Source organism: Brassica napus, unplaced genomic scaffold, assembly GCF_020379485.1.
Source record: "Brassica napus cultivar Da-Ae unplaced genomic scaffold, Da-Ae ScsIHWf_2441;HRSCAF=3152, whole genome shotgun sequence".
Lineage (NCBI taxonomy): Eukaryota > Viridiplantae > Streptophyta > Magnoliopsida > Brassicales > Brassicaceae > Brassica > Brassica napus.
This window is the reverse complement of record NW_026015777.1, coordinates 61,990-77,347: the sequence shown is the minus strand read 5'-3', so window position 1 is coordinate 77,347 and position 15,358 is coordinate 61,990. Positions and strand designations below refer to the sequence as shown.

General features: G+C 35.4%; 2 protein-coding genes and 1 pseudogene across 5 annotated transcripts; 2 read left to right on the top strand and 1 right to left on the bottom strand.

Moving 5' to 3' along the window:
- The first annotated feature begins 34 nt into the window (after window positions 1-34).
- Window positions 35-3,546, top strand: LOC106423292 (poly [ADP-ribose] polymerase 2). Its single transcript, XM_048773486.1, has 16 exons — window positions 35-613; window positions 696-777; window positions 859-1,094; window positions 1,246-1,369; window positions 1,458-1,516; window positions 1,599-1,672; window positions 1,741-1,787; window positions 1,868-1,917; window positions 2,026-2,088; window positions 2,192-2,272; window positions 2,365-2,475; window positions 2,579-2,654; window positions 2,736-2,878; window positions 2,952-3,025; window positions 3,127-3,232; window positions 3,311-3,546. The coding sequence occupies exons 1-16, from the start codon at window positions 185-187 to the stop codon at window positions 3,398-3,400; spliced, it is 1,845 nt and encodes a 614-aa protein (XP_048629443.1). The 5' UTR covers window positions 35-184; the 3' UTR covers window positions 3,401-3,546.
- A 1,032-nt stretch (window positions 3,547-4,578) lies between these two features.
- LOC106399057 lies at window positions 4,579-8,499 on the top strand (annotated as a pseudogene).
- A 458-nt stretch (window positions 8,500-8,957) lies between these two features.
- On the bottom strand, window positions 8,958-13,612 carry LOC106444586 (L-type lectin-domain containing receptor kinase IV.4-like). 4 transcript variants are annotated; one of them, XM_048773483.1, is made up of 5 exons: window positions 13,470-13,612; window positions 13,288-13,348; window positions 13,128-13,212; window positions 10,232-13,030; window positions 8,958-10,138 (listed from the first exon to the last, which is right to left on the bottom strand). In XM_048773483.1, exons 4-5 carry the CDS (start codon window positions 11,107-11,109, stop codon window positions 9,091-9,093), a joined length of 1,926 nt encoding a protein of 641 aa, XP_048629440.1. In that variant the 5' UTR covers window positions 11,110-13,030; window positions 13,128-13,212; window positions 13,288-13,348; window positions 13,470-13,612; the 3' UTR covers window positions 8,958-9,090. The 4 variants fall into 4 exon arrangements, with proteins under 4 accessions (XP_048629440.1, XP_048629441.1, XP_048629438.1 ...); XM_048773484.1 differs by having other exon boundaries at window positions 10,265-13,030; XM_048773481.1 differs by having other exon boundaries at window positions 8,958-13,030.
- Window positions 13,613-15,358: the final 1,746 nt, after the last annotated feature.

Genomic DNA, 15,358 nt, shown 5'->3' with positions numbered 1-15,358 from the left:
TTGGGCAATATCCACTAAAAAATCATCATTTTCTAAATTAATTTTGAATTTATAAAAGGAAGACAGTGGTGCAGGAGAAGACTTTCAAACATGCTCGCGCGAACTCTATTCTCAAGTCAACCATAAAAAAAAACCTTTTCTAATAATACCCTCTCCGGCCACGAATAAGACGAAAGGAGGTTAAATGGCGAAGAAGCTCAAAGTCAACGAACTCCGTGCAAAGCTCGCCGAGCGTGGACTTGTTACCACCGGACTCAAACCCGTTCTGGTGGAGAGGCTTGAAGAGGCTATCGCACAAGACGCAAAGAAGGTAAAATCGAAGAGCAGGAGGAAAAGAAACAGAGACTCTTCGGATAGTACTCATGACTCGAACAAGTTGATTGCAATCGGCGAGTTTCGTGCGATGAATGTGAAGGAGTTGCGGAAGGAAGCTAGTAAGAGAGGCTTAGCTACAACGGGTACCAAGAAGGAAGTTCTCGGGAGGCTCTGCAATGATGAAGCTCAAGATGACAAGAATTGTCTCCAAGAAGAGAAATCAACAAAGAAGGGAGCAGCGGTATTGGATCAATGGATTCCTGATCACGTAAAGAGCGAGTACCATGTTCTACAAAGGGTAAGTTTTTTTTTTCTTTCATCTTATTGTGTTCATGAATGTGCCCATTTGACTTGAGTTTTTCTTTTGTTGAATTTTGTAGGGTGATGATGTTTATGATGCCATGTTGAACCAGACAAATGTCAGGGATAATAATAACAAATTCTTTGTCCTACAAGTGCTAGGTCAGTTCCTCTTGGCCAGATTATGATTAGTAAGATGACGCCTGTTATCTCTTTCTATATCATGAATCTTTCTGTGGGCAGAGTCTGATAACAAGAAAACATATATGGTCCACTTCAGATGGGGAAGAGTTGGTGTGAAAGGACAGAGTAAACTAGATGGACCTTATGACTCATGTGATCCTGCAATAGAAATATTCAGCAACAAGTTCTATGACAAGACAAGGAATCATTGGTCTGACAGAAAGGAGTTTTTCCTTCATCCCAAGTCCTATGCATGGCTTGAAGTGGACTATGGCAAAGAAGAAAATGATTCAGTTGTGAGTTTTTTTTTGGAATCCTGACTGATGCCTCTATATTTTAGACTACTTTTTTTATTTATTGCAACTTTAAAGATCATTTCTTTTAGCAAGATTTCTCATTGTTGAAATACACTTTCTCTAAGCTTGCAATGTTTTTTTTTCTTCTCAGGTAAATGATATTCCCAAATCATCTTCTAAAGTTACACGTGATGAATCAAAACTAGATCCCCAGGTTGCCAAGTTCATATCTCTTATATGCAGTGTAAGCATGATGGCACAGCAAATGATGGAACGTTGGTCTCTTTCTTACTTCATTAAGTGAGGGCATCCATAGGCAGGTTGTTGTTGTGCTTCTCATATATTTTTGATATTTGAACTTTGAAGGATACAACGCTAAAGAATTACCACTTGGGAAGCTAAGCAAGTCCACAATATCAAAGGTAACAAATTATTAAATGGTTTGTTTGGTCTCATTATATTTTGTTGTGATATCTGATACTAACTCCTCTTGGATCTCGTTAGGGTTATGAAGTGTTGCAGAGAATATCGGAGATGATTGAGCGGTATGATAGAGCAAGGCTTGAGGAACTGAGTGGGTATGTATCTCGTTAATTGCTAGACCAAGTGTCTCGTTTAGTCTAACTTTGTAGTATTATTGGTGCAGAGAGTTCTATACTGTGATACCCCATGATTTTGGTTTCAAGAAAATGTGTAAGTTCATATGCCTTTTACATCTGTGCTAAAAATTGAATAAACATTCACTAAAAATTCCGAATTGCGAGTTGTAACAGGTCAATTTGTTATAGACACTCCCCAAAAGTTGAAACAGAAAATAGAAATGGTAATTTCTTTTACTGTTTACTACTTGACTAGTTTTGGCCTTCAGAAAATTCATAGTATGGTGCTACATGTTATGTGTAAGTTTTAACACATCAATATATAATGTAAGGTTGAAGCATTAGGTGAAATCGAATTCGCGACGAAGTTGTTGTCCATCGATCAGGGATTGCAAGTAAGTGAAGTCAGTGTTGTGTCTCTGTGGGTTTAAGGCATCAACTAACTTTTTTATATAGTTCTATAATGTTATGGCATTATTTTTTTGGCAATGGCTGTAGGATGATCCTTTATATTATCACTACCAGCAACTTAACTGTGAATTGACACCAGTAGGAGCTGATTCAGAAGAGTTTTCTATGGTATATTTTTGGTTTTGCTAAATAGAGTTTCTCAAACATGTCTGTATCGTTTATATCTTTTGCTGTCTTCTCCTTATCCCTAATTAAACTAGGTTGCCAAATACATGGAGAACACTCATGCAAAAGCGGATTCCGGATACACAGTTGAAATGATTCAACTGTTTAGAGCTTCGAGAGCTGTTGAAGCTGATAGATTCCAACAAGTATGTTATTGTGTTTCAAGCTTGTCCTTAAGACTACTTACCATTCTCAATTATTCTGATTGCTCATTTTGGCTCTATGAAACTTTTAAACTTTCTTTGGTAGTTTTCGAGTTCGAAGAACAGGATGCTACTGTGGCATGGATCACGTCTTACTAACTGGGTTGGTATTTTATCTCAAGGTAACAGATTTCTCGGTTATTATCATTATTTTTTTGGTCTCTTTGCATAGTAAAGAGAAGTACTATGAGACAACCAAACAGGTCTTCGGATAGCTCCTCGTGAAGCGCCTGTAACTGGTTACAGGTTCGGAAAAGGGGTTTACTTTGCCGATATGTTCTCCAAGAGTGTGAACTACTGCTATGCTAACAGTGGTTCCAATGACGGCGTTCTGCTCCTCTGCGAGGTAATACTCTCTTTTTTCTTTGGAATTGAACATAAGCTGTCTTTTTATGTTTTCTTAATGTTACTACTCTTAGGTTGCTTTGGGAGACGTGAATGAGCTTATATATCCGGATTATGAGGCGGATAATTTGCCCACGGGGAAGCTAAGGTACATAGATAATCTCATTCATATTCCACACTAGTTCTTTATGAATAATGGGTTTTCTACTATGTGAACCTTGATTCCTAACTTGTAAGTGATGGTTGCAGCACAAAAGGTGTGGGGAAAACAGCACCAAACGGTTCAGAGGCTAAGACACTAGAAGAGGGTGTTGTTGTCCCACTTGGCAAACCAGAGGATCATTCAAGCACCATGGTTTTATTTTAGCACATTTCACAAAACCAGTGTCCACAAAAAAAGTCAAATTTATAAATTGTTTTTTTTTTTTTGCAGGGGATGTTATTGTACAACGAATATATTGTCTACAACACGGAACAAATCAAGATGCGTTATGTGATCCAAGTCAAATTCAACTACAAGTAATGATCAAGAACCAACCACTTCATTTCAACAATGTGGTGCTTAATCGACTTGTTTTTGTATTGTGCGCTTTCATTTCGCCTGAATTCGGATTTTACTTCTTAAATACTTCATTCGTTTCAAAATAATGATTATTTTTAGTTTTTACATATATTAAAAATATATATAAATTTTATTATAAGTATATTATTTTTTATGATTAACTATTTTCCGCAAATTTTAACTAATAAAAATTTAAAAATTAAACACAATTTACTATTATTACCTGATTAAATTATGTAATAATATATTCTACTTCACGATAAAATTATTACCTCAGTTTTGAAATGATTTATCTTTTAGAAAAAAAAATATATTTCAGAAGATATATTTTCTATATTTTCAATGCATTTTATTTTAATCTTTTTGTAAATTTAGAATTAAAACTTTATAAACCCATCCATTAATTGGTTACTTCAACCAGTATTATGACAAAGCTTATAACTCTTAGCCAATGTTCTAGAATCAGTTTAGGTGGCATCTAAGTGTTCGATTAGACGAAAATAAGTCCTAAAATGAAACAATTTTTCTAAACCATTTTTTAAAAAGTCGGACTAGACAGATATTTCCCTATAAAGTGCCTATTTACCATCTGGTTGGATCTAACGAGGCCAACATGTCGTTTATGAGTTTTGGGGAGCCACTAGATTGGGTTTCGCTGCATCACCTCTAGGCTCTAGAGACTGAATTGATAAAACATACCAATTACCAAATGTAATGAACTAATGACTATACAAAAAATAAAATGCAAGAGCATTCATTCATAAACTCTCCAAGAACATTAGAATATGGATACCAAAAAGCTCAAAGAATAAGTTCATCTGCACCAAAAATAAGATTTAGTAAACCGGTTTATCTTTTTAGAAATAAAATTCCTTTAAATTAATTATTTTCCTTCAAACTGTACTCATCTTTCTTCTTGGTTAACTTAGCATTTGTATAAATAGTATGTAGTACACCCAAGTTATATGACAAATTATAATTATCTGGAAAAATCGAAAAACCTCATTTTCATAAACCAATCAGACCGTCAATAACCAATCAGACCGTCAATTTGATTACGACTAAACCAATCCGACAGTCTAATAGATCAAATCGGACCGTCAATTTGATTAAGTAATATAAAGAGGGAGAAACCCTACGAATCTGCCTCTCAATCTCACTGGAGTCGTCGACTAAAACAGCCATGGGAGGCTTGAAGAGGAAACCATCGTCGAGTGCCAAAGCCCTAGCTAAGTCAAAGAAGAAGAAAGGTCCTCACTTGCCCAACTCAATACTCAAGGTCATTGCTAACCAGAAGCGTCCTTTGAACTCCGACGAAGAAGACGACGACGATGTGATCGGTTCCGATGATGAACACGGCGGCGATTTGTACGAGTACGAAGAAGGTGTCCCTGAAGAGGAATCCAGGAAGAACAACCGTTACGACCGCCATGATAACTACGACTACGAGCTTCCCGACGATTTCGAGGTTCGTTTTCTTCTTATGAATTGAAATATTTTGGTTTTACTTCAATTTATTACAATAGAGAAGATGTCTTTGGTCTTATTCAGCTATGGATTGTGTTTCTTGTCGCCTGTCACTGTATGAATTGCATTTTTTTTTGTTTTTGATTTTAGGTTTTGGGTTTTTTTTTTTTGTATTCGAGATTGAGATTACTACTTTAGATCTGGCTGTTGTTGCCTGACTGGTTAATTGTCTTTTATCATCACTGAAGGATGAAAACGTGGAGTCAGAAGATGATGACGATGGTGGGAACAGTGACAATGATGAAGCAGAAGGCGATGACGATGATGATGATGATAGACACACACGAATGTTGCAGTCTCTCACTGGAATGCCAAGTGCAGCCTTTGAAGGTATTTTGATAGTAAAGGTTTTGGTTATATCTTGTGCTTCATTGCTTTTGTAAGCTTTGTATGTAACCCAGCTCTTTACTTTTTATTTTTCAGGTGAGAGTAAGAGCAAGCCTGTGCTCTTTACTGAAGCATACCCAGAGGGTGAATTCAATCCCACCCGCGATGTTCTTGAGGGTAAGAACGTCCTCACTGAGGAAGACTTTCTGGCCCCTCTTGAAGGAACACCTGGATATCAAAAAACAAGCAAGCAGATTGCCCGTATGCGGAAGGATACTAAGCATGTTGTTCATGCTCCTCTTCCAAAGCCCCAACGAGAAAGGCTGGAGCGTAAAGCTGTGATAGGACTAGTCGATGAGGAGTTTAGCAAGTGGGTGCATCTCGTCAAGAAGAATAGGGAGGCACCAACTGTTTACTTTAACCAAGATGTCGATCTTGGTTACTCTACTGTTGGCGCAATAGCATCAGAGTTTCAACCCAGGACTGAGTTTGAGAAGAAGATGGCTTCTGTACTCAATGATAGTGAGGTCTCGGAGGCTCACAGAAACGACGGCGCTCGTCTTCTTGAATTGAACGAGGCAAGTTTGACATCGTATAACTTGATCTGAGATTGAACATGGTTTATGGTTTATGGTGAACTTATTATGAAACTGTTTGGTTGTGGTGCAGGTCTCTATGGAAGACCACATAAAGGACCATAACCACATTGCCAAGATGCGGAGCCTGCTCTTCCGTCATGAGTTCAAAAGCAAACGAATCAAGAAGATTAAGTCAAAGACTTACCATCGCCTCAAAAACAAAGACCTGAAGAACTCGTCACTGGGAGCATTAATGGACCCGGAAATGGCCAAAGAAGAGGCTATGAGACAAGAGGCTAAACGAGTAGAGGTGAGTCTGAAACTTTCTCTTCACTGCACATGCAAGAAGTAAAAAATATATCTTATTTGCGTTAAATTATGTGCTTTTTTCAGGAACGTATGACGTTAAAGCACAGAAACACAGGAAAGTGGGCGAAGCGCATGATAAGCCGTGGACTGAATGTGAAATACGATGGACCTAAGGCAGCTATAGCCGAACAACTTCAAATGAATGCTAATTTGTCCAGAAAGATGAACTCCATGAGAGATGGAAGTAGCAGTGATGAGAGCGACGATGAGGAAGAGTTGAACGATGGTGCAGATGAGGACACTCCTTCTAGATTGATAGCAAAAGCGAAGGAGAAGACGTTGAAAGCTTTGGAAGATGATGAAGTGCCCAATGCTGGTCTTATGTCATTACCTTTCATGGTAATATTTGCTTTTTGCTTTCTCATAACAATTTTGATTTTCTTCATTCATGTTTATTTGTCTTAAGCTTTTCCTTTTTTTTTTTGGGTTTGGGTTAGGCCCGTGCTATGAAAAAAGAAAAACGAGGAAGCTAATGAAGAAGCTAAACGTGCACTGGAGGAGTATGAAGAATGGGAGAATTCTGGTGGAGAAAACTCTAAAAAAACAGTGAATGTTAGTGGTAGAAGAGTGTTTGGTGCAACCGCTAAAGTGGAAGCTCCAAAAGAGTCTAGAAAGGATTCAGATAACTTTTATGACGACAGTGATAGTGACAATGATATGGCTGGCATAGAAGATAATAACATAGAGCCTGTAAGAGATAATGCCTCACCTGCTAGAAACACCATTACAGAAACTGAGGTATCTTATTTTTTCATAATGGTTCTTTCTTCTCTTCCTTTGAAATCTATGTTACAACAATTTATTCTTTTATTGTGATTTGTCTACAGAAGTTTGACGATGATGTTGCTGGAAATCCAGCATCTAAGACAACATTCGATGTTGCCATGTTTGCATCAGGCTCCTGGAAGAAGGTTTACTTTTGAGTTTTTTACATCAGACTTTGTCTTTTTTTTTTGGTGTTATTCTTTTGTTCAACTCCTTTTGGGGTGTGTTATGCAGATGGCAGGCTCCAAAAACACAGAATCCAAAAAGGCATCAAGGAAGACGCGTGCACCCATCCCACAGGCTCAAGATAAAAAGGTTTTCTTTCTGCAAGTCTCAGTTGAACTATACTGTTTTTTTATCATCTTCTCTTTCCAACTTGTAGTAGCTTTTGGCTGTTTTAGTTCCTTACCTTTGTGTACTTCTGTATAAAATCTTGGAAAGGGATGGAGAGATGAAGAAAGTGAGGATTCAGAAAGTGAAGCAGAGCAAATGGTGGACGGAGTTTTGACATCTACCTCGAAGGAAACCTTTGAGGTTCCTTCTCAAGCAGAGCTTATAAACCGTGCATTTGCTGGTGATGATGTTTTGGATGAATTTGAGAAGGATAAGGAAGAGGTTCTAAATCAGGAAGTTCCTAAACCCGAAAAACCGGTTCTAGTTCCTGGTTGGGGAGATTGGACGAATATCCAAAAAAAGAGAGGTATATCTAAACAAATGGTTCAAAAACACGAAGCTGAAAAGAAAGAGTGGGAGCAAGGTCTCAAAACAAGGAAAGACGCTCGTCTGAAACATGTTATCATATCAGAGAAAGTCGATAAAAAGGTCAGTAGTGTCCCTCACTCTAGCTTTAGTTTCTTGATAAAACCATTCAATCTCTGATGCTCATGTCATCCTCTATTTTTTGACAGGCTGAGAAACTTCATACAACGACTCTACCATTCCCTTTTACATCAAAGGAAGTTTTCGAGCATAGTATGCGTATGCCTATAGGTCCCGAGTTTAATCCCTCGACCATTGTTGGGGAACTAAACCGACCAGAGGTTAGTCTTGATTACTTTGTCAAACTTTCACTAACACCCATGTTGCATATTGTTGTGTACTTGTGGCGATTTGACCATTTGTGTGTGTGTAGGTTGTGAAGAAGACTGGGGTCATTATTAAGCCGGTCAAGTTCGAGGAAGTGAATCCAAACGATGAAGTAGATGATGAACACCCTCGAAACCATCAGAAACAAAGACCCAAAAAGAAGACTAGTAGACGCCAGGGCAAAGTCAAGTCCAAGTAAACGACGAAAGCTACAAGATTTTGATTTTATGGTAACGATTTTGCCTTTGTGACTTGTTTTATTTATAAAATATAGACACTGTTGTTTATTTCAGAGCTCTTCAAAACTCTTGTTCATCTCCTTCTTCCACACTCTTATACTGGTTGTCTCCATTTCTCCATCTGTAAGGTTTTAGCTAATCGCAGAAAATGACAGTTATTGAGACCTGATTGAGTTGTAACTTAACTAAAAGACGATATTACCTGATATTATGTGAATATTAAACCTCGATGCTACATACAAATGGAGGACATCCCAAAAATTTATAATATAAAATTATCTATGCGGAGATAATTGTAGAAAAAGAAGGAGACCTTTATTTGGATTAACCTATAGCTATTTTGACTTTAAATGTCTTTATTGTAGAAAATCTATTTGAACCTACTTTTACTTTGTCATGTAAAAAAGGTATTTCTATTTTTTCCCCTACATTTAAAAGAAAACAAAATTTCTTTATATGAAGGAAAAAAATGGAAAAATGTTATATTAGAAACTGGATTTGTTGCACTATATAAAACTGGATTTGTTGCACTCACAGTTTTTAACAGTCTCTCTTTAATAAATAGACGATTTGTACCCTTGAACATAGATTTATCCCATTTAACACTCATTCAACAGACGCATATAATGCAAGAGTAAACTGGTCTCCTACGTTCATAAAGTTTCATTTATTTCACGTAAAGATACAACACGGTTTGGATAGTCCTTTTCTACAGTCTGTAATGTAAGACATATGTACACAAGCATTCTGATATTCAAAATCACCTCCCACCAGAGACTATAGAATCAACCATGGAAGATCCACATGTAAACATGTCTAGCTCACCAATTCCATGGTGGATTCCCAGCCCACGAAATTCCAATGGTGACAAATCTGGTAGCACGTCATCTCCGCTTAGATAATTTAACACTTGTCTCATACTTGGTCGAGCTTGTGGGTTGGAGTGAGAGCACAACAAACCTAGTTTCAAAATCATTTCGACTTCTCTTTGATCACATTCCGTCCCTAGATTCGGATCCTTAGCATCCAAAATGTTTCCGTCACTCCAAAACTCAAAAACCAAATCCAAGAGCAACACCCTCTCACCACCCTCGTTCTGAATCTGGATAGGACGTCTACCGCAAGCTACTTCTAGTAGTAGCACCCCAAAGGCAAACATATCGGTAGCAGTAGTGGCCCTTCCTGTCCTGACGTGATCGGGGGATAGGTATCCCCATGTTCCAGCGACTCGGGTGGTTTGAGGGTCCGAACCATGACTGCACAATCGAGCTAAACCAAAATCCCCGAGTCTCGCGTTGTGGTTCGCGTCTAACAAGACGTTGCTTGCTTTGACATCGCGGTGAATCACCACTTGTTCCCATTCCTCGTGAAGGTAGAATAAGGCGGAGGCCACGCCGTTAATGACTTTAATCCTCTGTTTCCAGTCGAGGGTTACCTCCGGATTATTATACAAATACTTGTCTAAGCTTCCATTGGGCATGTAATCGTACACTAGAAGAAGCTCGTCCCTCCTGCGGCAATAACCCATGAGAGGGACTAAGTTTCGATGGCTCATCCGACCGATGCTCACGACCTCAGACACAAACTCTTTCAACCCTTGTCGGGATTTGTTGGAGACTCTTTTCACAGCAATCTCTTTGTTTGTCTTAGGCATGACACCTCTGTAAACGCTTCCAAACCCACCTGATCCGAGAAGGTCCTTCTCCTTGAACCCTTTGGTGGCATGGTACAAGTCCTTGTACTTCAATCGGTGCTTCCCAAACCTTGTTTCCCAATCTTTGAGTTCCTCCTCGAACTTTCTCCTCCTCCTTATGATGAAGCGTACGAGTAAGATGAGCATGGAAATGAATAAGAGGGGAATCAAAAATATGGAAAGAGACTCAATAAGAGGGGAATCAAACATGGAGATGATGTAGATTCTCTTGGGCTCCCACATCGGAAGTTTTGGAAGTTTTGATAAGGCCAACGGCGGAGCTTTCCCCTTCACCCGGAAACTCCATCCGAGAACATAATGTTCAGAACGAACAGAACCTGTCGAAGACGAGAAACCTACGAACATATCTTGCAAAAGAACCGAAGACAGATCTCTGACGATGGAAACAAGTGGTTTCGTAGGTTTAGCCTTTCTGAACGGAGCCATTGTTACATCGATCTGATGGGTATGACCATCATAATCGACCCAAACCTGCATCCTTCTGCGACTTATCAAAGTCAGATTATTATACTGACCTGATTCGTTCCAGTACCCAGCATACGAACTATTCACTGACTTCATGCTATTGATATCTATTCCGACGTGGTTATCGTCCATATCATTGAACTCGGTACTCCGGATGGTATCCAGCTCGACAGCAAAGACATGATTTGTGTCATTACCGTTGGTTAAGATGTTGAAGAGACCCAGGTATTGACTTGCTGTTGCGTCAGGGAGGCTTGCGTTAGGAGCAACGACGAAAGCCATGCCGTGGCTACTAAGTATCGGGATTTCAGAATGAATAGCGAAGACGAATGTTGTGGAGAAGGAAGAAACGGTGCCGTTTGGAGAATCTTTGAACCGGATTGGTTTCGTATAGAAGGCGTGACCCGTTCTCTGCTCTGTGTAGTTGGTTAGCATCAAGAGACCGTTCGGGGTGACTGTGGTGATCCCTTGGAGGGATATGTCAGTCAGTGGAGGAGTGAAGCCATTGTAAGTGAAGTTAAGAACTTGGGAAGATGATTTTGGAAGTTGAGAAAGTAGACTAAAGAAGAAGAAGACAATGGTGAGGAGCTTCACGAACATGGCTCCGTAATTGTTTCTTCCAAACAGTTTAGCTTTGGTTTAAGGTGTTTTTGAGTTTATGAGAAACCAAGTCAATTTATAGTGTGGAGAGTGTGTAGAAAAGTCAGTATTTTTTTACGCGTCAAGGGAAGAGTCGTCACCATAAGTGTAACTCGATTTAATTCATGGTGGAAAATTAGTAGAAGACACGAATGATAGAACAAGATATCAAAACAAGGATATATCTATATTATTAAAACTGAAGTACAAATTAGGTTTGTTTGGAAACATGACTTGCAGTTTAAAAAGATGGTTTGTTTGGAAACATGGATGACAATGTTATATAAGAATTGTTTGGAAACTTGGATAGCAGTATATGTATTTTCTTTTATTTACACATTTAGTCATTGCATTTATAATAAATTAGGTATTTATTTTTGTATTTCTTTTATTTACAGATTCTACCACTACATTTAAAATTAATTTAAATTAATTAATTATAATTCCAAAACTTATCTAAACAAATCGATATTCATATATTGATCATTATTAATATTGTACAAATATTACTAAAAAAAAATTTCTATTTCATTTAATTTAGCCAAACACATTAAAATAAATTTTTTATTTGTTTACGGAATCAGTTAGGCATAGACATTCGGGTACCCATTTAAGTACGGGTTGTTTCTTTCGGGTAAAGATTTTTTGGGTTTTGAAATATCTTTTTAGGTACTTCCTTTTGTATTTCTTTTTATTTACGGATTCTACCACTGCATTTTAAATTTAATTTAAATTAACTAATTACAATTCCAAAACTTATCTAAACAAATCGATATTCATATATTGATTATTATTAATATTGTAAAAATATTACTAAATAAAAAATTTTCTATTTCATTTAATTTAGCCAAACACATAAATATATATCTATACATATATTTATTTTTTTACGAAATCTGTTAGGCATAGATATTCGGGTACCCATTTAGGTACGGATCGTTTTTCGAGTATAGATTTTTTGGGTTTTGAAATTAGGCCATAGTTGGATATAAGTGTGAGATTCAAGTTGGATCTCCCGGATCTGTATGAATTTGGTTCTGATATACAGAAAAGTAAAAATATTCAAATAACGAATGTATTTGAAAATGATTTAGATATTTGAACCAAAAATAATCATATTATCCGGTTCGATCTGGATCTTTTGAATACAATTAGTTATATGTAGACATATCTAAAATATATTGCACTAATCATGAAAAACAAATATCAATGTATAAATACATAAAAACTAATACCTGCGCGGGCGCACGGGTCAAGCTCTAGTCTCTATTATTAAAAGAGAAGTACCATTTAAAATTACCCCTTAGTTTTCAAACTTAATTACATTTGAATGCCACTGAAGTAATAAATTTATCTACCTATTTTTAAGTTTGTCTTTTTCAGTTATATTAATGTGTTTTCCATATTCAAATATAAACTTAACATCAATAAATTAACTTCTAAAGATGATTACGTAAAAGTAAACTAAGAATTTGAAACTTTACAACATTTAACCGAAAACGTAGGAGGACATCACATTAAATACAAACCTATAATCGAATATCTCCTCTTCAATATCATATCTTTTTGATTACAACCAGTTCATTTTCTTGCAGAGGAAGAAACAATTAATTCTAGATTTATAAAAAATCTAAAGATATAACGATCTCACTGGTTTCCCATTATTTGCGAACGATATGGAGAAATTTTGGAAACAAATTATATTCTTCCATAAAATCACAAGATTATGTCTTCCGCCCCACTTAAAGTATATTCCATTGATTAGGGCTTCACATTTACATTATATATACCTAACCTTGCATAAGTGTTCAATAACCTTTGCAGAATCATAAGTATTATTGACGTTTATTTTTTGCACTCCAATCTGACAAGGAGATCAATTCTGAAAAGCAAAAAATAAATGTTTGTTCTGCATATTTGGTTTTTTTAAAATTCAGATTAATGTCAATAGAACACAACAAAAACGTGAGATGACTAACCTTTTAATTGTCTAATTACCTTCATATCAGTTTGTCAAAGAGATCCGAAAACTTCAAGTCAACATCCATGTAACTAATTTGAACCCTGTTTCAGCAACTGGATATAAGAAGAGACGACAAAAAGTTTCAGTTGTAAAAAAGGCCCCTGTTTTAACCGTACCTGATCACCTTGATCCTATCTTTTATATATGATTATAGATCGGCCAAATCAAAAGTTCGATCTGCACTTACAGTTTATATATAGAAGAATAAGACTTGATGAAAATACCCAATCAGAGCTAAAACAGCGAAAGTCAAAAACCATGGAAATAGAAAAGTTGAATTAGGGCTACAGATATTCACCTTCCACTACCTATTTTGACGGCAGAAAAATGTCTTCAGATTGAACATCGAAGACAAGCCTCAGATTGAACATCGAAGAAGATAAGAGATTTTTTAATTTTTGACGACAGAACTTAAACAAAATAAACATAAAGACAATTTTTTTTGGTTATCTTTCCCGGAAAAAAAACGGTTACCAAATCGGCTTCTTTTTTTTTTACAGCACATGGGTTTTTAAAATAAGGCCCCTTTTAACATAATTGGTTATGGACATTTAATTTTTATCTTTATCTAAAAACAAAAAAAAAATTATTATTAATAAAACATCTAAAATTATTTACATAAATCAACTGTTTTTATATGTTAAATTATTCATATAAGTTTAAAAAATCATTGTATTTTCTTTAAATATGTATTAATAATTTACAATCTTATATGCCATACGGAGCCATTATATAATTTCTTCATATTTTACATTCATAACCATTATTTTTATATATTGTATACAATTCTCTAATTACGTGTATATATTCAATTTGTTTATATGATATCGAATATTCGTCATAAATCAATGGTTTAACACCCACAAAAAAGTAATTTACTTAGTGAATATAATATATTAAATATTACAAATACATTATTTAGTTAAATTAAATAATCAAAAACCGTAAATTCAAACCCGCGCTGGCGCGCGGGTCAAGATCTAGTTTTTGTTATTAGACCATCTCCAATGGTTTATTCTATTTTTTCCTTTAAAATAGAGTAATTCTATTTCTATAATAGAATTGGATGTTAATTTAATGATACTCTATTTTAGAGTGAAAAATAGAATAATGAACAAAAAATAAAAAAATACTATATATATAAAGTAAAAAATAGGTTTACACTATTATAGAATAGATAATAGAGTATCATTCGAACATTTTTATTCTAAACTTTATTTTATAGAAGAAAATAGAGTGGGGTTGGAGATACCCTTAGGTCTTTAATTTTTTAGCAATCTGAGTAAAAATAGGGTACAGATCTATTAAAAAGTTGCTAGCGAAGAAACTCTTAGTTTCAGAAATGTTAATGTGTTTGTTGTGTTCATCTCATGGATTCAACAATTTTGTAGTCATGTTGTCTTCTGTGGTCCTTAACTGACGTTTACTATCTAAGAATTTCGTATCACCAGACATGTCCATTGTTGAATCTGTATCTGCCCCGGATCTAAAACAACCAACAATCACCAAGCAAAACAAAATACTAAGAAGATACAGATATATTTCAGACACAAGACCTAAAATGATAAAACCCGAGTCCACGATCTCTATTATTAAAAAAGAAGTACCAATATAAATTGCCCCCTAGTTTTCAAAGTTATTTACATTTGAATGTCACTGAAGTAATAAATTTACCTACTTTTTAGTATTCTTGTCTTTTATAGTTTAATTAATGCATTTTCCTAAAATAAAGTATAACAAATTATGTTTATTTATTTAAAAAATGTTTCCTATAATCTGGGTAAACAATAAATTATACTTAATCAATGTCAAAAATGTAACAAGATTTTATTATTACGGATGGTTATTTTTTATTTTGGTATATTAACTACGTCTAAAAAACATAAAAGTGTTATAAAAATACATAATATAAATCACAAAATTTTAAATAATATATTGAATTATTTAACCGTATAAATAAAATATAAAAATAGATAACCATTTTATTTTACATTAAAATTTTGATCCATAAAAAATACATTTGCATAAACACACGAGTTATATTTTAAAAATAGGGTTGTAACAGTTGACGGATCAAATAAAATAAAATAAAATTATTCATTATAAATTCTAAAATGATTATGTTTAGAAATATATTAAATAATTATTTAATATATATATATATATATATATAAATTTTAAAAACAT

Excerpts from the sequence above, each read along its gene's own strand:
- LOC106444586 (XM_048773481.1), bottom strand. The coding sequence starts at position 11,109 with ATGTTCGTGAAGCTCCTCACCATTGTCTTCTTCTTCTTTAGTCTACTT.
- LOC106423292 (XM_048773486.1), top strand. The coding sequence starts at position 185 with ATGGCGAAGAAGCTCAAAGTCAACGAACTCCGTGCAAAGCTCGCCGAG. Across the intron at positions 1,788-1,867 it reads TTTTGGTTTCAAGAAAATGT|GTCAATTTGTTATAGACACT; the intron begins GTAAGTTCATAT and ends GAGTTGTAACAG. Across the intron at positions 2,655-2,735 it reads GGTTGGTATTTTATCTCAAG|GTCTTCGGATAGCTCCTCGT; the intron begins GTAACAGATTTC and ends ACAACCAAACAG.